The 23,203-nt window shown below is 36.6% G+C and overlaps 1 protein-coding gene across 1 annotated transcript in view; it reads left to right on the top strand.

Moving 5' to 3' along the window:
• Positions 1 to 23,203, top strand: part of CCDC146 (coiled-coil domain containing 146) — a 61,255-nt gene that overhangs the window by 15,294 nt on the left and 22,758 nt on the right. Inside the window, exons 2-5 of the mRNA XM_040061364.2 lie at positions 9,681 to 9,763; positions 14,428 to 14,634; positions 22,275 to 22,332; positions 22,880 to 23,053. Coding sequence (XP_039917298.1) covers positions 9,681 to 9,763; positions 14,428 to 14,634; positions 22,275 to 22,332; positions 22,880 to 23,053 — 522 coding nt within the window. The remainder of the gene's footprint in view (positions 1 to 9,680; positions 9,764 to 14,427; positions 14,635 to 22,274; positions 22,333 to 22,879; positions 23,054 to 23,203) is intronic.

Below are 23,203 nucleotides of genomic sequence, written 5' to 3'. Positions count from 1 at the left end.
AGAACCTGCTGTGATGCTTTTAGTTATGTGGCAAAACTGTATCTCCCCCTGTCAGATCATGGTAGCTCCCCAGCAATGAGGTGAAAGGCACCCCTTGCCATTCAGCTGTAAGATACTGACATAATTTTGGTTTCTTAAAAACACATCAAAACTGAAATATTTGTAAAAGATGCAAAATATTATTCTAATTGGCAAGTAAAATATTTTAATATTTGATTTACAGGATGCTAATTTTTCATTGTATCAGTCTAAAATCAGGTATTTCTAAAGCCGTGTTCTTGTGTATGGCTGCTACTTTCAAATGGAGGAAAGCTATACCAGCCTCTTTAGAGGGCTTTAGAAATAGAATAGAATTCTTAAATCCTTGTTATTTGGGAAGCCACATTCCCTCCACACTCTTGTTCGTACAGTTTACAATAAACTCTGCTATCTACTTTGTGACTTTGAACTGGACAAACTGTTCTGTATCTGTAAAATAAATAATAACTATCCTTGATAGACCACATTCTATGATTTGCCTTGAAATATTTAAATGTATAACAAATATTGTTGTAATTTGTGATTGCTGTGCTGCATTGAAAGCCTAAACTATCTTTAGAATTTTGTAACATCTACAAGGCAAGGGCAGAAATTTTTGCTCATACTGAATGTAAAAAAAGTTCAGACAATAAGGTGAGGAATCTGAGCTTTTCAAACATCTCTGTCCTGAGACATCTGTTCCTTAGTTGTCACTTGTCTCTGCCGGAGCCACTGGCTCAGTCTCACCCAGGCTATCTTGAGACTGTGACAAGACAGGAAAACTCCCCTGGGTCCTAGAAACCTGGGAGCAGCAAAAGGGCTCTTTCCCCTTATCACGAGAGAGACCGCGTCTGTGGTGGAGGAAAGGAGTCAGACTCGGTGAGAGGGCGAGTCCGAGGCTTTATTCCAGTCTTTATCCCATCCTGTTCGGACACATGCCCCAGTTGCACAGCTCACGCCACGTCCTGGCCCAGCCTTGTGCTGCGGGCTTATATCCAGAGGAGGGGCCAAGGGAGGGGACAAATCAACACCCAGTGAGGGAAAAGGTGGGATTGGAACAGGGTTGGAGGGACATTTAAAGAAACCAGTGGGAACATAAAGGGAGGAACCTCCTCAGGTCTTGCCCTATCATTCGATGTCCTTACCCGAACTCTCCAGAAGCTGTGAGGAACAGCCAAATGACAGACAGGGCCTGTAGGAGGGGACTGGGAGGAGTGACAGGGAAAAGGGGTAGGGACAAACCTTGGAATAGAACACTTTCCAGGAGAACAGGGGAGTACAGAACAAACGACTACAACACAAAACTCAATATAACAATAAGTAACATAAAATACAATATGAAAACAAATAATGCAACACAGCACTTAGTCCCATTAGTCCCATATATATCTTCTCTTTGAGATATTTACTTCCTCCGCTGGATGAAACTTTGGTAATCTTGAGTTGCTCTATCCTCCTGATTTCATTATTGGCCTGATGATCTGCTGCTGAGCTGTCACCAGTCTGCTTGGAGCCTAGAAGATCCATTTCTCCATCAGTCTGTATGCTTTTCTACCTGGAACACTCTTGTAATTGAGTACTGGTCTTTCTTCCTGTTCTCTCAGAGAGTGTCCATTCTCAACAATTTGTCACATCTCTTTTCTTTCTTCAGGAGCCCAAAATAATATGACACAGCCTTTTCATGTTTCCTGTCTCTTATCCTTCTTGGAATAAATGAAGCAAACTTTCAAAACTGAGTTTTTCAGCAAGGAGGAAGGACACTGAGTAGTCTTAAGCTGTGAGATGCTGATGCAGTTTAACTAACGGCAGAGATATTCGACCAGATTTAAATTAAGACCTGCAGTTTGTTTATAAGCAAAGTTTCTTCCCAGATATGTTTTTTTTATATCTAGAGTGTTCTGCATAGTACTTAAAACTTTAAATTAGTTAAGCAGTCACAAACCCCAAAAGCCAATCTTTTTTCAACTGTGAAAGGATCTAACTGAATAACAGTTGATGACCGTAGCTGAGACTTTTCTGCTAAGATCTTTGCTTTTTACTAAAGCTAATTTTTTTGTAGCTTTTAATCCCTTTTGGTCTGCTCTTTAGGAAGTAGAGTTTTTTTCCCCTGGGGACTGAAGAGATATCTTTATCATAAAGATATCTTCCTAAAGACAAAGAAAATAACTGACAGCTCAAGATACTCTGAAATTCTACTGTAGAATTTAATTCTGTTCACAGAACTACGCAGTGATTACAAGGTTAAAGAAGTGATATATTTTGTTTTATCAGACTTGTCTGAGATTGTTTATCTAAAGTTTATCAAAACTAGCATGAACGATTTCCCATGATTTTTTAGAGTAAGGTTTTTTCTTTTTCTGGCAGATAATGGAATGTAGGTCAAACAGAGAACAAGTTATGACTGTAGGCAGATGTTAATTTAACTAGTGACTGTGGCAATTTAAAACACAACAGCTTGGCATCTGTTTGATTTCTGGCTTTGTTCTGGGAGTCAATATCTTTTGCAGAAGAATTGCTGCAAAATATCCAGGTTTGTCTAAGTAGTTCAAATGATCGGTATGTACAAACCTGAAATACTTTGGGGCTCATTCATACAAATCATTTTTGTGGGAGAGATGAAATGTATTAAGATTCAACTGCTGCAGTAATATTTCTGATGCTTTTTGTAGACCAGCGATCCTGTGATACATTTTGACTGAGGGAGAATGACAAGTAATTAGATTAATTTTTAAGTTTTTCCACAATGTGGAATATACACCAAAAGTCCATACTATGAACAAATTCTGATTTAGAATTCTTTCTGATTAACTAAATGGTTTTCTTTTTAACTCAGTAGTCATTCTTCATGCAAGCAGTCCTTATGTTGTCCACTGGATTTTAGGACTACCTATTCAACTTTCTCGTGTCTGTGAGAACACATCAGAGCACAAAAGTCCTATTCCATTTGATATTATAAATACTCTCATTCAGATACAGATTACATAGACTTAGTGGCTGCATGACTTTCCTACCTGTTTAAGTTGTTTTTGCTTTATTTATAAATTCTGGCAGCAGGCAGAAAGGCACCACTGACACAGAGCATGTAAGCAGTGGATAAGATAGTTATATCACCAACTGCAAATATAATATATAAAATTCATGTGGTCAAAGAAAATCACTCATTCTGTTAAGGTGAGGACCATATTTGTAAAGAAAGAAATCCACAAAACTATGTTCTTATTAATTCTATTTCTCCCATGATATCTGCCTGCTCAAAATCTACAGTTTACTGCTATTTCCTTTATCTGTAGTCATTGAAGATGCTGTATTTAGTTCAATATACAAAGAGAATAATCCCAAATGCACTTTCAGAGCGATGATATACCAAATACAAAAGCCTTTCCCTCCTATATATTTTCAGAAAAGTTCCTTTCTGATTCCTGAAAACCTGCTCCAATAAGAGCAGCAAGTGTAAGACTGTGCTGGTTTCTTACTATCCTGACTTCAGGCTTTGTAGCAAAATGAAATTTTATGATAGCATGAAAGCTATGTCCTTCCCTGAAATGCCTGTCTTACTGGTCTCCTATGCCCTCTTTTCTGAGCCATGCAAGACTCAATTGGCCAGCAGTGTGTTCTCACCTAAAGTACCATCTTGATCATGGCTGATGTTTATAGTTTCCATGTAGGGATTGCTTTTTCCCATGAACTGGGGACAAAACTACTGTTATGAACTAAGCCTTGGGAAAGAATTTAGGATATTATTTTCCCTAGTCATTATTTGTTAGTTTTAGGAGGCTCTTCAGCAGTTTATTTTTCATTAAAGGATGCCCGGTTCATCCATCTGTAATTAGAAAAGTAAAATTGTAGAAGTTCAGTGTAAGGCAGTACAGTGTATCTACTATAAGTGTATTTCTGATTTGGGTGTATGCCTTTACTCCCACCTGACTGCATTTGTGTGACCAATAACCTCATGACTTCGAGTGTTGTTGTTTGTCACCTAAATTAAATGTTTCAAGATCAATTAAATGTTCAGAAACTCTGTGACAAACATTTTTCTACTTGAAAAGCTAATAAATATGCTTTTTCTATGGGCTTCCCATACTTAGTCTAAAGTCTACTTCCTGTAATAAATGTATGTACTTCCAGGTGAGAGGGATGACACCTTATTTTTGAACTCCAATTACAGGATCTGTTTAAAACCCTCAGTGCATTTTTCTTTACTTTCTATCATCGTAACCTTTCTCTAGAATAATGACTTAAGCAAGACATATAATTCTCCAAATATCTGCAGTATAGTTATTTTTGTGTGTACTTTCAATGTTTCCCAATCTCCAAAATGGAATGCAGAGTTGCATACCAACAGCTACAGTTTATTGTGAACTGTTTACAGTCTTAAATTAGTGGTTTTATTTTCTTGTTTTAAAATACTTTGAAATATGTGCTGAAGCCTGAAAAATTGTTGAGTGGAGAAATTATAGATAATTTTGGAAGTGTTAGCCTTCCATATGTGTATAAATTTGAGACATATTGAAAAATGCACAGTGACTGAATAAAAAGTGTAAAAATTATATTCTCTTGTGTAGTGTTTGGCTTTTTTAAAGGTTGCCAGAGAGGTTGGAAACACAACCTTTTAATTGGTTTTCCTTCATTTTTGAATGCTTCCTCTTGAATTAGCCAGGATATGATCTTCAGAATTAGTGAGAAGTTGTTGTTTTGAACTTGCTCTGGGCTGAACTTGAGGAGGAATCTGCAGTTCCCTTCGTGCATTATCATGGGCCCAAGATTTTGCCTAGATAATTTGGAGATACCAGGCATAGGCAAGCCAAACACCTGCAGATATCCCTAGCCCTGTGATTCTGTAGAAACTAGTTATCCAGCAATATGGACAGAAATGCAAGAGTCATAGCATGGGTTCAGTGTGCTTGTGCCTGTTGCTCTGCTATGATCTTAAAACAACCCCTGATAAGGTGGTGTTGCCTTCTCCTCCAAATAAGGCACACCTGAGCTGTGTGCTGTGTCCGAACTGTGTGGCTTCATGAGGATTTTGACAGGGGAGGCAGAGCTGTCTGTTCAAAGAGGAGAACTTACCCTTTCTCTTTGCTGAATGCTTAACCTTTTAATATTATATGAAAGAGGTAAGAAAAGCTCTTCAAATAAACAACACAGAAGGAAAATTCCAAACCTGACCAAACAGACTGGCCAGAAGAGCCATATGTCAAGTGGCTAATACTATTCTGAAAGTCTGAGTGTATACAAACTATGACATATATTAATCCCTTGATATTTTTCTCTAGTCTTCTATTGGGAGACGAAAGAGTTGTCTGAGGAGACATTTCAGATGTTTGAAATAGCAAGTGAATATAAAATGTTGGACATTCTATGTGTTAAAATAACATTAAGTGTAGTCATAAGGTCTTGTTACAGTTACAAAGCCTACAACTTAGTATGAAGAAAGAAAAAGCATTATTATTCCATTTGAACTTAGAATACATTTTAGTTGTTTTGCAGTAACTGCAAACCTAATTAGAAACATGTGTTGGCTACATAATTTCTCCAAAATGCAGAGATCCTAGGCACTGCTGAAATTGGGTCTTTCATAGGAAGCCTCAAATGCTTCACTTTAATGATGATTTTCAGAAATTAGTGTTAAGCGGTAATTTCTTAGTGGTGACTTTATTTATCTTCTGTGCTTATTTTGTGTGTTTTTTTATCAAAAGACTGTGAAGTGTTAGACCAATATTCAGATTCCATCATCTATTTATATTTAAGATTTGGCTGAATTTTATTCATTTCTGGAGAGTCCCAAAAGAACTTTAATATCATTGAAATTTGAAACGGGAAATATTCCTAGAGTTCCTATTTATATTACATTTCAGTTAGAGAAAACTTGTTTTGTAATTTCAGATAGTTCCTTGCTGCATTGTTTTGAGCTGACTGCCAGACAGAACTGAATATAATCTGATAAAATGGAGAATTCCCAATGCACTTAATGCCGAGTGAGGAGGTGTTGATAAAGTTAGGGCCAGATTTCACTAGTTTTGCTCACATGCATGGGTACCTCATTTATCAGGAGGGTCCTCTCCCTTTTGTGGTTTTAATTCCTATTCTGACATATTCTCTTTCTTACAAACATCTCTCTTCACCTTCCTACCTTGGAGAAACTACTGTGGTCTTGGATTCAGGGGCTTGTGTGCCTGAAGTCAAGCTGGAAGGATATACAAGAGGCCTCTCAGATAGGGCTCACTTTTTCTTGGAATTTTTATCAGGAGATTTTGAAGGCAGGTCTGGTTGGTAGCAAGTGAATATGAACTTGTAGAGAGAAAAGTTATTCAGGTGTACAGAACAGCTATCTGAGCATAAGTGTGTTCTGTTTTTCTCATGGACTCCTATAGTTAAATGATTCCTGCTCAGAGACAGAAAATTTATGTTTTCCTGTTGGAAAAATGTTAAGGGTATGTCCTTCCCTTTCACCTTATCTGCAAAATTTTCCTTCACATTTTTTGTAATCGGACAGAATTATCCAGCACTTTACTTCATGGGACTTTTCACTGATTGAAGGAAACAAATTTACTTTGGAACTTGGGCTTGGATTTGGTTTTGCTTTGTTATGTTTTGTTTTTCTGGTAGAAAAGCCAGACTTCAAATTGCATAGCAATATAAAAAATTGTAATGAAGTTAGAAAATCACAAGGGTAATTTAAGGGCAACTTAATAGGGTAACTTAAGGGTAACTTAATATGCTAAAATAAACATAACAGAAATTTTATGTTAAAAGGAAAACATTCAAATAAATCCAGTAATAAGACACATAATTCCATATTTTTAATGTAATTGCATTTATGGGAGTATGGGGAAATAGAAAGCAGAAAGTTGCCAGGCAACCATTTGTTAAAAGACAAATCTTCATCCAGCTTTCCAGTAATTCTGCATTTACATAACAAAAATTTATTCTGGTTATCCAGATGATCTATCAATGTTGTGTGTGAATTGTGGCCACACAGTTATGTGTGTGTTTGAAAATGTATGGGGTCCCAGTTCATTATAAAATGAGAAAGAAAATCTGAGAAAAGCAATATACACTTAAGTACAACTGACATGGAATGGAACTGGAAGACTCAACAAGTAAAGAATATTTATCTGACAATATTCCAGACTCCAGATCTGAGATCACCAGTATAATAAAATTACCTCAGTTCTTACAAGGACATTATGGTTAACATGGGACTGAAAAAAAAGTCATCCTTGGTTGCCATTTACAAGCTTCTTTTTTTTTTTCTTTCTCTCACTTCTCCATGTTCTCACTCGTTCTTTTGCTTTTCAGTGTAGCAATGTAATTAGTTACACTGAGGAGACCTATATTTCAGCTAACCCAGCAATGTGAGAGCTTCTGAGCAGTAAAATGGACTATCAGTGCAAAAATACTGTTGGTTATTTTATCATTAATGTGGGAAAGGCCACCTTGAAAGAAGTACATATCTTTATATCAGGAGCATCATCTCTTACATGGTTTTATCACCACAATTAATACAATTTTTCTTGATTAGGATCACATGTTTGCTCCCTTCTTCCACAAACTGACTATTTCTTCCCCTCAAACAGTTGCCTCTTTCCCTTCTGCCCTCCCAAGAATCTTGGAGAAAACGGTATACCAGGCTTTAATAAAAAATGCTGGGATCAGGGTAGCCCATCATCTGTCTCTGATGGCTGTACCAATAATGCTGTGGTAGTGGGAACTATCTGGTGATGAAATTTCCAGGAAATCTCACTGCCTTTGACATGCTGGTATGCCATCCATGTAGTCTGTCTTGTACAGTCCTCAATGCTACAAGTCTTCACACTGCATGGGACAAACCTGCCTGAAATAGAGCTCTTAGATCTGAACTGAACTGAGAAATTAGGTGTGAAATCTGTAAGTTTATGGACATAAAGAAGAAGACACAGCCTCCAGGACAAGCAAGTTTATTTCTGTGGAAGCATTGTCAAACATGGTGTAGATCTGCAGTGAGAGCACAAGCAGTAAAAAAAAAAGGAACTCACAGGTACAGATCAGAAGAGTGTGGAGAAAGCACATTAGTGAGGTATCACACAAACAGGACAACTATATCCATGTATGAGGCTAAGAAGCAAATGGGTTGAGGAAGGGAAATATTTTCTTTCTCGCAGGAGACCTAGATAGTATTTTGAACTTAAGTGAACAGTATCTTTGATCATAGAGAATGCCAAAAAAAATATTTGAGAACTGCTTATCTTTAGTCTCATGCAAACAAATGAAAGGCAGACTTTCTATTCTGGGGGTTTCAGGGAGCAAAGATTGTCTTTGCTACCATGAAATATTATGAAACTGATCTTCAAAAATACTTAAACAGTTATCAAGAATATACTTCCTTTGATATATTGATGTGTATTCTGCTTCTTGGCCATAGGATTAGTTCTAGATGGTTTCTTCTGAATATTTTGAAGGTTGAATTATAACTACCTGGATTTTCTTGGTGTTGTAGTAATTTCACTTCTTATTTCAGGAGATCTGCATAATCACATTTCTTGGCAGGGTCTCATAGAAGTTGCAGGTTTGACTTGCTGCCTCACAAGGCTAGCCCTGGACTTTCATAGAGGTGGATCATCTTACATTTTTTAATTGGATTTAACCCGGTTCTCCTTACTTGTGACCAAAGGAGGGGAGGAAAGGTTTTCTAAAGCAGTATCACCCAGGAATAGTATGGCCAGTAGGACCAGGGCAACAACTGTCCCACTGCACTCAACAATGGTGAGGCCATGCCTCAAATCCCATGCTCAGTTTTGAGCCCCTCACTGCAAGAATGACATTGAGGTGCTGGAGCAAGTCCAGAGAAGGGAAACAGAGCTGGGAAAGGGTCTGGAGCACAAATCTGATGAGGAGCAGCTGAGGGAGCTGGGGGTGTTCAGTCTGGAGGAAAGAAGGCTCAGAGGAGAAATTAGTACTCTACAACTACCTGAAAGGAGTTATAGCCATGAGGTCAGTGTCTTCTCCCAGGTAACAAGTGATAGAGCAGAAGGAAATGGCCTCAAGTTGCATTAGGGGTGTTTAGGTTGGATATTAGGAAAAAATTCTTCTCTGAAAGTGTGGTAAAGTGTTGGAACAGACTGCCCAAGGAAGGGTTTGAGTCACTATCCTTGGAGGTATTTAAAAGACCTGCTTGATCTTGGTGCTTGCTGGAGATCTCCACAGGCATGTAAGGTAATGTGTTCTGTTGCCTGGGGATAATCCAGTTTTAGCCTAGCTCCTTTTTTTCACAACCCTACTGCCTGTGGAGACACTTCGAGCCTCAGTGTTGCCTGTGTAGGTCAGTGGGATTATACCAAAACTGAAGCAGTTAAGCAACATGGAAAAGAGGCCTGAGTTCAAAGTCAAGACAGAATTATAATGGAATATTAATACAGACAGAAAGTCAGAGAAGAAATGCTGCAATGCAGGTAGCTCTATAGTTGTGATAGAAACATTATTTATGTTCTTATATTTATGCTTTGAATTTTTATGTAAATAAGATTTTTTTTGTCTGTTTATTTGATTTGATTGTGTATTTAATTTGTTATGTTACCAAAGTCTGTATAAACTGAAAGGCTGCCAATTACAGTTATAAAAAGTTGCAGTAGAATGAAAGTATAAGTGCTTAGGAGATTTCATAACTCTATGTTTGCCTTCCATAGTTATTTTCTGCTGGAAAAATCACAGACACCAGAGTAGCTGAGCTGAAGGAACAGTACACCCTGCTGCATGAGGCTGTGATAAGGTATAATACTCCTTTTTAGACTTTTAGTAGCCAAAGCATTATACTTTAAAGTATTTTCTGCTCATGCTGAATCCTGACAATCATTTAAGACTTTCTTACAGTTACAATTCATAAACAGGAAGCCAGAACACAAGGTTGAAACCCAGTATTATTTAATAGGAACTTTCAAGGTAATTTAGGATACTTAACACCTTTGTTTCTAATACAAACATAATAATATTGGGAATGGACATACAGACTCCATCAGACAATTTGCAAGTTTAAAATTAATATGTATTTGAGGATCCTGTAGCCAGAATTTTAATATATGAAAAAATTGATCTACTGAGTTGACATCATAGAGAGCAGCTAAAGAAGCTAAAGGCTTGTTTCTAAGAAGGAAAATGAAACTGTCACTCCTAAATAGGTATGAATTTCACCCTCTGAGAATACTGACAGTATTAGATAGGACTGCTAATAGATTCTGATTAGAATCTTAAGCTTCACAGTAAAATGAAATTTGGAAATTAGGTGTAGTAGGGTTGTAGTTGTGAGCCTGCCCTGCGCCAGTACTTGCTGGAGGAGAGAGCAGAGATCATACTCATAGCCTCATGCCAGGCTTGGGGAGGGCATGTGTGAGTGGAAGGAGAGACACAGAGGGGGACAAAGGAGGACACAATACTCCAGCTGTACCAGGTGAACAGTGTGTCCCAGAACACAGCAGTCCAACTGAAAATACTGCAATACTACATCAGTATTTATTAATAATATTTTTATATTACTTACAGCATACCTGTAATTATCAGTAAAATCAGTATAATTATATTCCTCTTACAGTCTTGTAATACATACCATAATATCCACCATATTAACAATATTTTATCCCACTTTCACTGACAATCAAAATTAAAATCCTTATGGCAATTCTGTCATTGAAGTTAAAGCCTAATTTAAGTACTCTAAAACTGATTCAGGTTATACCTGCTTATTTGGATTATGCTGGGATTTGCTGTGCCTCCTGTCAGTCTGAATAGCAACAAGTGCAAAGTAATGTAAAGTAATTTGAAAAAGGGTTCTCAAAATACTGAAATTGTTTTCTTGAGGATAGCTTAGTCTTCTAGCTTTGTCTTAATGAAGTGGGGAGTTGGGATATGGTTCTGACTCTGTGAAGCATCATCTGACTTTATTTCAGATTACTGAGATAGATAGCAAATCTTTCTGAGAAGCAAATTTAAAAACAGCACTACTAAACCAGGTCCTAGAAAATATAAGAAGGCTTTTCTAACTGCTCAGGTCTAAGCATATTTTGTGGGGTTTGGATTAATTGATTGAGGTTTCTACAACACTGTTATTCACTGGGCTGAAGCAGAAATCCAATAGCTGCGAATTAATTGATTTTTAGCCAGTGCTGGTTTGAAAACAGTCTTTCGTTGGAAAAATATAAACATATTCCTACATGTTTTATGTATTTATTCAGTATTCTTTTATATGGGATATTCATTTATGTAAAGACAATCCCTTTGTGTGTGTAGCAAGTGGGCCTGAGTGTAAACAGGACTCAGCTGTCCTTTCTGTCACACTTAAAACTAACCTTAACAGAATGCACCAAAAGCATGAAAATGTTAGATGGTAGATTACATCTCTCATTCTTTCCATCATTCTCACAGGAGTATGAAATTGCTATACTTCTGTAAGAAAGTGGATCAGAGAGCATGATGTCACATTCTGTATTAGATGTAGTTATGTGTCTCTGCAGAACACCAATGTGTGAACAAGCACTAATTCCCATGGATAAATTTCTCCTACTACTAAAAGAAAGCAAGGTAAATCCACTACCAAAAAATCAATCATGATCTCCAGGATATTTTCAGGAATCAAAAGTGGGATTCAGACATCAAAAGTGGGATTCAATTGTCTATATGTTAACATCAGTAGACATGCTCATCTTAACAAAGTACCTTAAGAGTCAGTAGAAATAGGGACCACACACTTCCTCCTTACACAGATATCTGCAAGTGTCTGGTTTTCTCCATCTTTAAGGACTGTGCTGGTGGTGAGTGCAGTAACTGTGTTCGTTCTCTTCCTGCAAAGAACCCTTCACAGTATCAATACTGCTTTTTAAGTGTTAGTTCTTCACTCTAACGTGTGCAGTAAGTTCTGTGGATCAAGAACTTATTTTTTCACATATTACAGTTGAATTCAATCCCTTTCCTAATTAATGCTCATCTGTCCTAATGTTGTTGCAATGCCATGTTAAGACAAATGACAGGATGAGGTTTTCAAGCTCAGTGTGTTTTCTTCCTTCCTTTATTAGCGCATAAAAATCTCAAGGAGAAAGCCTTATACATCCTAAGCAGCACAGATCCCCATGACCACTGTACCAAACTGATCTCTCTGATATAGAATACAAATTTGTCTAATATGATGAGTGCAATTACTCTGTGCGCAGGTAGTTTCCAAGGCTGTTGCCAGTGCGCACAGAGCTGTAAGTGTATTGTGCAACCCTCTGTTTAGTAGTAAATTTATTTCTTGCTCTCAGTTTGGCACAATTTGGCTTTCTAAAAGCTGAAAGATATCTTTTAGCTGATAGCTGCTTTGATACTTTTTTTCAAAGTCTTAAGTACTTTTGATTTTATGTTCGCTGAGAATAGGCTTCATCCCATTGTGGTGCTGTCTCATCCATCCACTTTGTAGTAAGGCTGCATTTAAAGCTGAAGTATCTGAGCTTGTATCTGGCCCCTGAAAACCCTTTTAGTCACTCAGTTATGTGGCATAGTTGTAGATTTTATTCATATTATCTCAATTAAGAACTAATATGAATATTCTGAGAACCCAAACTAGAAGATATTCAGATAATAATGAAGATTCATTAGCTTATTTTCCTTAAGCCTCTGCTAAAGTACTAATTATTTCACAAATTCAGAAGCTGCCACATCACGCTGCACAAACTTACTTTTGCAGTCATGTGATTCTATATGTGTACATTGTGTAGATGTGCAGTTATTTCTTCATTGTCTTCAACTGAATTGTTGGCATCTGTAGGGAGCAAAATCTAGATTCAACACTCAATTATTTTTTCTGTTTTTCTTTTTTTTTATTATCTTGAAAAAAATCAATACTAAAAATTTTGGTTTTATGAATTCACTTACGTATTTATGTAACTGTATGTAAAACTGTGTGTTATGAAAAAATTGTGTTTGAAATTATGTGTATTACTACAACCAATTACATTTTCTCCCACAATGCATACATTCTGTTATATTAAAAGAAGATTGAAATATCATATATAATCCACTGTCGATAAGTCAGTTTATTTTCCCCTTAATATGTATGTGTAAACACAAATGAAATTATTTGTTCATGATGAAGGCACACTGTTTTCTGTTGAAGTCTGTGGTTTTCTTATTTTCTAGTTTAGAAAAAGGAAGTGGTTATCTAAGGAGAAACGCTGCATGAATCAAAACTTTTTCTGCTGTATTATTTCAACTATGTTTGTGAAATATAGTCAGTTTTATATTTTGTAGTTTTATCATAATTTTGCCATGTTAATTCTATTCTTTAGTGTAATATGTAGTTTTTTTAATGTAATTTTCTGTTTAAGCATAAATGTCAATTTTGAGCCAAAATTTATGACTACAGTCTCTCAATATGGGAAATTCTAAGTTCCTTTGTTTTTAAAAATACTTTCGTTGTGCTATATTTTTAATTAGTAAAAGGCAAGTTATAGAGTTCTTTATTCTTCTACATCATTTGTGACTAATTTTAGTATACCATTATATAAGTCATAATGTAGTAATACTGAGGAAGCATACACAATGATTGCTATATCATAAAGCATAAGTTTATGTGTGGTGCATTGTATATGAATTTTCATACTGTTGTTCCCTTTTAGAGTTTTCCATAATAATCAATGTATTTTACTAACAGCCTTTAGAATGTTTTTCAGCTGTCACCACATAGGTTCCTGAGTATATTATGAACACCAGTCTCAAGAAACTGATAGGAGTTTGTTGTTTCTGTGGAGTTAGTCTGGTGATACAAGTCAGATCAGATAATCATTGATCATTGATCTACAGGCCTTAGAACAGGCTTCCACAGATGTCCACAAATGTACTTTCAGCTTTTGTATCATTACATGAGTTATTTCAGGTCTTGGTAGCACTACAGCAGTAGCTAGATGTAACTCATCCCTGGGTAAATGTCCCGATGTTTATTAAGAATTTAAAATTGTCATATAGGCCAGACTGGGCCTTGTCCTGGTGAATACTTCACTATTATAGGTCTCCTCACTGAATCAGATTTAGCACTTCTTAAGATAAAATGGATTCCTTGTCTCTTCATTTTTGTCCAGAAAATGTTAGACAAATAAAATAGACTAAGTAACAGTCTGTCATCTGGTTAAAATTAGATGAGATGAATCTCACTCCAGCTGTAGATACGCAGAAAAACCCCCTTGATTGCACTGCTCTTGTGGCATCATAGGATGATTTGAGTTTGAACAGAACTCAGGAGCTCCAACTTCCTGCCCAAGGCAGGTTCAACTCGGAGGTCAGACCCGATTATTTAGATCTTAATTCCATCTCATCTTGAAAACCTTGAATTAGATATTATATGTATGTAAAGAAGTATAAATACAAACGTTTTGCTTCACATTGACTAGTTCTAAATTTTTCTATTCAATATAGTTTACAGGAATCTGAGACCCAGCTGTTGCAGGAAGCCGAACGCCTGAGTGCAGAACTGGAACAACAAAGTGAACTGGAAAAAGCAGAACAGCTCCCTGAAGAAGCTTCCAGTGAAGCTTTCCAAATAAGGCAACAAATCCTTAGCAGCCGAAGTGAATACAATGCTATTAAAGGAAGAGTGTATGAAAATCGCTTGAAGATAGAATGGTAGGTGAAAGTGGTCAAATGCTGCTAATTTTGTCTTAGCTACTCTAAAAAGATGATAACTAGAAAAAAATCAATCTCCTGTACATTTTACATGGACACATTTCTTGATGGCTGTTGTTAAACCAATTGCCACAAACTTTCCCCAGTAACAGCAACATGTCAGTGATAAAGAAATTTACCATGGTGAGATTTGTAGATAGTTTTAAATTTAGAACATGGACAGGGTTCTTTAAAATGCTGTTTAAAAATTATTCCATTGCATGAATAATGTTTAAGTAGGGAAAATTAACATGAACAATTCTAGTCTAGGATGCCTTCAGTACAAATGTTTAAAGTGTCTCAGAGACCTGTTGGCTTGGATTTTATGGAACAATGTCATAAATAGACACAATGCTATTTTTAACATTGGTAGCATGGTGTATTCAAGTTTTTCTATTCAGGTATTCAAGGGGGAAGAAGTACTTGTATATTCTAATGTCAAAAATGATAAATTTGCTGTGAAAGGAGTGAAATCTTAACATTTCTATATAAGGACAACAGTTCAGAATTGGCTTTGTATTGTATACATTTCAATTATCTGCATAATTTATAGTAAAATTATAAGCAGAAGCATTGCATTTGTAAAAATTTGTACCTAAGCAGATGAAATCAAATTTTTATTTTCTGGGGGACTTGCTATGTTTACACATCTTCAATCCAGCTATAGTGTTGTTGGTGTGTATATAAGCACAAACACTCAATGTCACCATCTCAGCAGTGAAGATTATTATTTTGCAAGGAAATCAGGAACCCTGTTCACACTGCATGGAGCAGGTTTTTCTGGCAATTCTTTCTTGATTTTTTTTTTGTTTTTTTAGAGCCAAGGGTTTGCTCTAAGAGAAAAAGAAACTTGAGAATGAAGCAAACTGGGAGTGAGAAAGAAACATGGAAAGCATCTGGAAAAAATTATTTGCTATGAGATAACTAAGAAACATGAAATTTCCTGAAATAATTATTAAACACAGAATTTACTGCAATTTCCAAGCAGTCCAGAAATGAGGTCTTCAAAAGTATCATGCTTTTTAACCATTTGTCCTCATATCTTTTGAATATTTTTCACCGATTTTGCATCAATTTCAAAAAAATTATGAAGATTTATATGTTCAGGGAATATTTTCCCATTCTCTATTTTCTACCTCCAGTCAAAATGAGAACTCTATTCTATACAAAATGCAGTGTAGGTACTATTTCAATTACCCTTGCACATTTACTGGATTAATTTTTATATATGAACCTAATATCTTACAGATTAAAATGACTTTTTGGGTCAGTCATGCTGTTAAAAATGTTCCTTCACTGTAGTAGGAAATTTATGTCTTATGTATTGCCTGGGATCAAACCCAGCTGTACAGTCGGACCAGAAGTCCATGAGGTGCATTATCTAATGGAGACCAAAAGTGCAGCCCCAGCCACTTGTGATGTGGGGATTTCATGAGCCAAATACAGTTCTCTGTGTTTGGGAATCCTCAGTTGACCCCTATTCCTTTGAACTTCTCCTGTCTCCTCCAGAACAAACTTCTGACATTGCAACACGCTGGGAGAAGTGCTCCACAATTAACTACGTAAGAGCTGCCACCTCCTCGCTTTTTAACCTGACTCCTGCAGCTTCGTTTAGTGCCCTGTAGTTCTTGCTTTGGGTGAGACAGAGTACATGTGATTCACTGCTGCAGGATGGTTTGATAGACCTCTTTCTTGCTTTAATTTGTCATTTTTTCAGACTCGGGAGATACAGATTATTTAATTGTTCCTTGTTTGGAATCCATTTCATGCCTGATGGTAGCGTTGGGTCTTATGTATGTTGTGGGTGCAGAGTGAGAAGGATGTGCCCTGGTTACATGTGGATTTGCTTACTGGGAGAGAAATTCCAGAAATATTCAAGAAATTATACTGATTTTGAGTTGGACTAGCCTAGAATGAACAGGGCTAGCACAATATGTGTGAAAAATGGGTGAATGAATGTAGTAGAGAAATGAGAAGTGGACTATGAAGAAAAGCAGATGATGGGTGTGAATACATTTGTAATGAAGGGATGAGTTTGATGCCTGTGAAAGACAGTGAAAATGAATGTGCAGAATAGAGTTGTGAGTAGCAGGTGATCTAATAGTAACACTGATGTAAAATGAAGATCTATATGCTTGCTGGTTTTACCCAAAGAGTAAAGCCATGTTTTCTGAAATATCTGTGTGCATGGACAATGTCGCAGACAGACGGGAGGGAAGCTGCATCAAAGGCATTAGTTTGCTGTTAGGTTGCTGCTCAGTCTCCTTCATTTCTCAGGATAAAAAGTCATGGTTCAGCCTCTCTTGGCCCTTGATCTCTCTGGAACACAGTTTCCCTTGTTGTCCAACTGTGTTAATACAGTCCCAGCTGTGCTTGGCACTTACAAGTTATTTTCTCTTTGGGAATTATGACTAATGGCTGTTCAGTCTGAAAACAAATATGTTGTTTATTTACTTTTATATGTATAGCAGGCAGGGATCATGAAGGGGGAAAGATTTTGAAGGTTTATCTGTGTCTTTTATCTACTGCTTTACCCTTTTTTTAGAATGTCTACTCGGACCTAGTGCTGAGCTGGAAGTGAGAAATCTGATCTTGTTTCCCTGGTTCTGCAGATCTCTGTTCCCTATTTCTGTAAACCTTTCTTTCACTGAAGCTCCCTCATATCTCTGATCCTTTGTTTCCTGCCTTAATTCACTTTCTCTGATATCTAAGAGTACTTGGCACCTTTTTTGCACTCAGATTCAAATCTAAAAACAATGACAGATTGCCATAACATTAGCAAAAGTCTCAAGGTTTCTTAATATTCCATACTCTTCTATCCCTATATAATTTCCTATTTACTTGCCTCTGTAAACAATTTTTCCAGAACTTTCTTAACAGCTGAAGATGTTATTTCATCTTCTGTTTTAGTTCTTTATTGCCCAATGGATAGACAACATTCCCAGAATAAATCAAATTGCTTTCAACATTGAAGTATCATCAGGTTTTCAGTAATTTTGTGACTTTTTTCATAGTTTGAATAGGTACATGAAGAGTTCAGTGCATTTCTTGACACACTTCAGCTGTCAGAGAGGTCACCCTGATGGTGACTGCATGGATAGTGTATGTTCCCACTGTTGGTATGTGCCTTCTCCTCCAGTTTGTGGCCCATTCTGCCATATGGATGTACTGGGCTTATTGCTGGTGTGTGTGTCTGAGAGCTCAGGGGGAGAGCAAGCCTTGGAAGGATTTTACTGAGCTTGTAAATCTTGGGCCACCTTCCCAAAGTCAGAGCTGACTCTGGGAGTATTCTTCCTTTTAAAAATTACTTGGCAAGAGGAAGAAGAGTCATCTCCACTCAGTTCTGCTAAAATTGCATTCAGAGCCATGAAATTTCTTCATATAATTGATAAGGAGCTTCAGTAAATAAGAATATAGACCCAAAAATCAAACTAGTGGAACAAGAAGGAAAGGATCAGTGCAATCAGCTAGGATTTGTTCTGGCTCAAGGAGACATTTCACTTTAATGTTCATGTGAGGCTTGGAATTCTGGTTTATGAGACAAAATTAAGAAGAGCTGCTTTTCTTTATTACACAATGGTATTGTCAGTAGTTTATTGTTGAGAAGTAATAAACATTAAATCTAAATTTATCATCGAAACAATTAATTTAAAAGTAAGCAATTAATTTGTACTAAATTCATCTATAACAAATGTTAGTGATATTAAAGGTGCCTGATGCTTGAAAACAATTTCATTTGAAACCTCGGTCCAATCTCCAGCATTCACAGTGATTTGTTCAGGTAACAAAACAGCTCCTCACTGAAGTAATCTGTGCAACTGCATGCAAAACTGACTTTTTTCTTGTAGAAGCATTTCAAATAAAGAAAACTATTTCAACACTTGTAATGATTTCTGTATTAGTCACTCAATCATTAAAGAGTGAAAAGTTAAGCTGCTGTCCATAGCTTCTAGTAAAGAATTGGAGGCCATAAGTAAAATAAATAGCACCACAGCAGAAGTTATTATCAGCTGGTCTTGTGACTGCATTCTCTGGTACCTACAAACTAATTACAGCTCAGAGCCTTAGAGGAAGCTCATGCTGGCAGCTTGTCAACTGTGATAACTTCTACCTGTGGTCACTAGATTTTAGTTGTGAGGCACCAAACATCTTCTGTGGATTTCCAAGCAATCCCAGCTCTGACAGAGAGTAGCTGAAGGAGTTCACTTTCTTGCATGATGGGACTTCTAATGATAACAGTGTTGTGGTTGTTTTTTGAGCTGAGGAAGTGAAATGGACTTCTGTTGACAACTACCACTACATTTCTTAATACCTCCATCTTAATTTTTTTATTTCTATGTCAGCTTGCAGCTGTAAATATCTCTCAGGGAAAAATCTGGAATGTATTTTTATTAATGGCTCAGTTTTCCAACTGCCTGTTTTTAACTCATTGCAACTGCATCTATGACAGCTTTTCATGTACAGTACTAATATTAGGCTTCATGAAAATAAGAAGAGCATTATTAGAAACAATTTGCACACATTAATGCTTAAACTTAAGAGTTTTATCTTCTTTTCATTGTGTGTCTTGTTAGAGGTTTAATAACGATAATAATTTCCACATGATTTTGAAAAATACATCCATCAGGGAAGAGCTATAAAATATTGGGAAATTTGAATGCCTAATGCCAGTTGCAGCTATTTTGTTTGCTGTCATTGATGTCTAAGTAAAACAGTCATGAGGCTGATATCCATATAACACAGATTAAAAGATTCAAATGCTAAATGGAAAGACCAACATTTCTCTGCTTATCTTACATTAAGCTTCTGTGTTCATATACTAAATCAGAAACTAAACTTGAATTCTTTGAAGAATCTTATTTGATTTCTAAATGTGTGTTAATCATCCTTCCTCCCCTTTAAAGTCCACAGAGAGATGTTATCTTCAACTGGTATTTTATGTCATCCCAAACCAGTCACCTGGAATGTGAGATCACCTGCCCTTTGGAGGTCCCAGTTTTTATCCCAGACACTAAGGAAGCCCAGGATGTTAGCCTGACTTCTGGCTATGGGCAGCTGGATCAAACTCATTGCTCAAAAGAGAGAGATTTAACTTCTTTCTTTTTATCCTTTTTTTCTTTTCACACTTGCCAGCTATTTAGGTAACTTGGCCCTTGTCATTCACTGTTGCCATTGTTTGTGTCATAGAAAATGAAGTGTTCAAATCATTTTACTTTTGCTGGATGGAAAGACTTTGTTGTGAAACTGGAATGGTTCCACAGGAATCTGTTCTCATGAGTGAAGAATGTGACAAAATGAAAACAGTGTCAATTTTGCTCTCCCTCCTGCTCTTTGGTATTGCTCTTTTGATCGTCCAGCGTGATATGAAAGAGGGCACAGCACGGTCTAACCACAAGCCTGCAGTACCTCTTTAATCATTTTGCATAGGACTCATTTAATAATATTCTGTGGCAGTCAAACAGTTATGGGTATTTGTGCAAAGTAGATATTCATTATCCTTAGAGTGATTTTGCCAGTCCCAAAGAGTTCAGTTAGGAGTACTGCCAAAATGGGTTTGGAATATGATTTTGGAATTTTGGAATATTTTTTAATTAATTTTATAATTTTGGGGGGAAGATTGATTTAAATTCAACTTTTCTCTTTAAAAGATTTTGTTTCACAAACTCATTCACTTTGTGAGTATTCAAATTAGATTTTAGTCTAGACTAGTTTGTGTAGAGGCGTACTTGTAGTCAGTGTGCTTGTACCCATAAAATGCCCATATAAATATCATACATACATACCACCAACATCTACTCTGTGTCTATTTTCTCTTTGCTCTTCATCTGAGCCAGAGCTCCTTACTCATGGGAGAGATGTTGTGTTGTTTTTTTTTGTTCTGTTTATATTGCAACACCACCATCCCAGTTCTCTTTTCTCCACTATTTCCTTTCCTTAACTAGAAATATGTTGCCTGAGACTTCCAGGTATATGCTTCACTGCTTTTGTTGGAGGACTCAAATATAAGAAAGAGGAGGGAATCTTAAATCAGCACTGCTAAAGGGTTGAGCATAAGGTCCTAGGGATGGTCCTCCATGAGTTTGGCTGCTGGGGGACTGAGCTCTCTTCCCATGACCACCACCACCATGCAAAGTCTTGCACTACTGCTGGAAGGTTTTAGAAGAAAAAAGAGAAAAAATGAATAGCAATCAGCTGCCTCTCTTCTGTATCAGCCACACTATGAGGTAACTGTAATAGCTGCTTTGGGTGGGTGTGGATGCCCAGGAGTCCCTTGCCATTGTTATAGCTCCAAGTGACACAACTGTTCTATGGAATTTTGTCCCTTTCTCTTAATGCTTCCCTAATTTTAAGAGTTATTCATTCCACGAGACTGCCCTGGGTCTCAACCAAACTTGACCAACACATCCTCCCACTAGAGTAATAAACATAATTTTAAGCGCTGAAGTTGATTCTTTGCTGTACCTGGGACAGAGTATTTGTTTGTTCCACCTATTCCTTAGCTGTAATCTTTACTTCTTTATAGCCTGAGACTCTGAAATGTCATTGTAAGTACTAATTGCAAGAATCTGCCCCCTTGTTCCCGGTGAAAAGCGCAGTGGCTCAGTTAAGTTGTTTGATTGTGATGGCATATAGGGTGCTGTAGCCCATTTACCTGCTATAGGTGCAGAACTGTTCCGTGCATGCACTGGGGATGTCCAGATGTACCTTCAGTAGAGATAATTTTTTGTATTTGACAGTATTTACCTACCTGTTACCAAGAAGCTCCCTCTTGTAAATCCAACAAGCTTGTTGGTTGGGCTCCCTTTTTATAACCATGCCTTCATCCTTCTAGTGGCAGTGTTACTAAATACCCACAAGATCTAAGAGTTTTCCTGTTTTTTTCTTTCTTCCTTCTTCAGTTCTTTAGCATCTGTCCCTATTGCCTGAAATTAAATTGCAGTTTAGTTTTGGATATAGGTTAAGATCAATTAATGGTGGCTATTCAATTTACTTTTCTACCATACTCCTTTGGTTTAGCCTATATAACCCCTGACACTTTTCAGGATTTTTTTTCCCACAGGATCCAATCCAGATTTGAGGAGCTTCACTTACGATTGTCTGAAGAGTAAATGTGTCTGAATAGTAAAACATTCATAGGAGGAAGGTTTCTCAGTAGCAACTGCACCTTCATTGATATCTGATGTCTTTGTGGCTATTTATTACCCACCTGCTCTTTCCTTTTGCCACATTTCCACATTAACATTTTGTTTTCTGAGGTTGGGAGGAACTGTGGGTATAGGGTGCCACTAGTAAAAGGCAAGGGTGAGTGAGGCATGAATACCCCCCTGCAGGAGATGGTCAGACTAAGAAAATCAGGTTCAGATTTTTAGATGTGTGCACTGTAGAAAAAGATATGTGCACCTCCATATATACATCCAGTCCTTCAGGACCCTCTTTTACCAGTCAGCAAACTTCCTTTAAATCTGAGCACCTTTCATGATAATTCACTGTGTTTTAGTCTAGCACAGGATAGGCTTTCATACTTCCTTATCATTTACTATATCACAGTAATGATTATTCTATTACTAATATAGTTAGTACTGCTTTGATTTTTACTGTAGTTTGCGAGAAGAAAAAAAGATTCTGGAAAATGAATACGAAAGAATTTCAAAAGAAAAGGTAAGTACAGAACCTGAGAAAAGCAATGTTTTATGTTCCCTCAACTAACATATGAAAAAATCACTGAAAATGTTTTCCCAGTGTGCATTTCTAGAGTTTATTTAAAATAGGATACATAGAAAAATAGATTTTAAAAGAAATAGATTTTATAGGCTATATTCTATCATTCAATTTTGATAACTAGGGCAAGCAATAAATATCTGATTCAGAAAAGATCTGGAATTTTTGTTTACTCAAGAAAATGTTTACTATATTCAGCAAACTGATACTGCATGTAAAGATAGCTGTAGGTTTTTGGTTCTAGGATGTGAACATGGAAAATATATTTGTAATCATAAATCCTGAAGAATATATGTGGCTTTGTTGTAAACAAAATTCTGTTAGTATTCATAGAAGAAACACACATCTGGTAAAATAAAATACCTTTCACTATCTTGTCACTAAAAATGTTATCATCATTCAATGTTAGTGAATGTTAGTTATCAGAAGCCTGCAAAATGTAAAAGGGAAAATACAATTAATCTGGTCTTCTACTTCATTTTAAAAGAAAGACAATAAAATTATACAGTTGAAAGAAAATTGTGATGAGCTCAGCAAAGAAGTAATCCAGAGGAAAGCAGAAATTGATTCAATAAAAGAAGCTGTTTCATCCAAGGAAAAGTTGATATTAACAGATGAGGAAGAAGTGGAAAAGCTTCAGGATACGCAGACTTATTTAAAAGTAATGCAAAATTAATTGTGCCTAACTGTCTGTGAGTGTGTGTGCATCTGTGTGTGTACATGTTTTGCCCAAAGGAGCAAATGTTGTCATTCCAAATTCATTATGTCATTACAGTAAATATTAGACCATTTTTCAATACGAGTGAAACAT

This window comes from Hirundo rustica, chromosome 4 (genome assembly GCF_015227805.2).
Source record: "Hirundo rustica isolate bHirRus1 chromosome 4, bHirRus1.pri.v3, whole genome shotgun sequence".
Classification (NCBI taxonomy): Eukaryota; Metazoa; Chordata; class Aves; order Passeriformes; family Hirundinidae; genus Hirundo; species Hirundo rustica.
The sequence above is the reverse complement of the archived record's forward strand: the minus strand, read 5'-3'. Positions and strand labels throughout refer to the sequence as shown.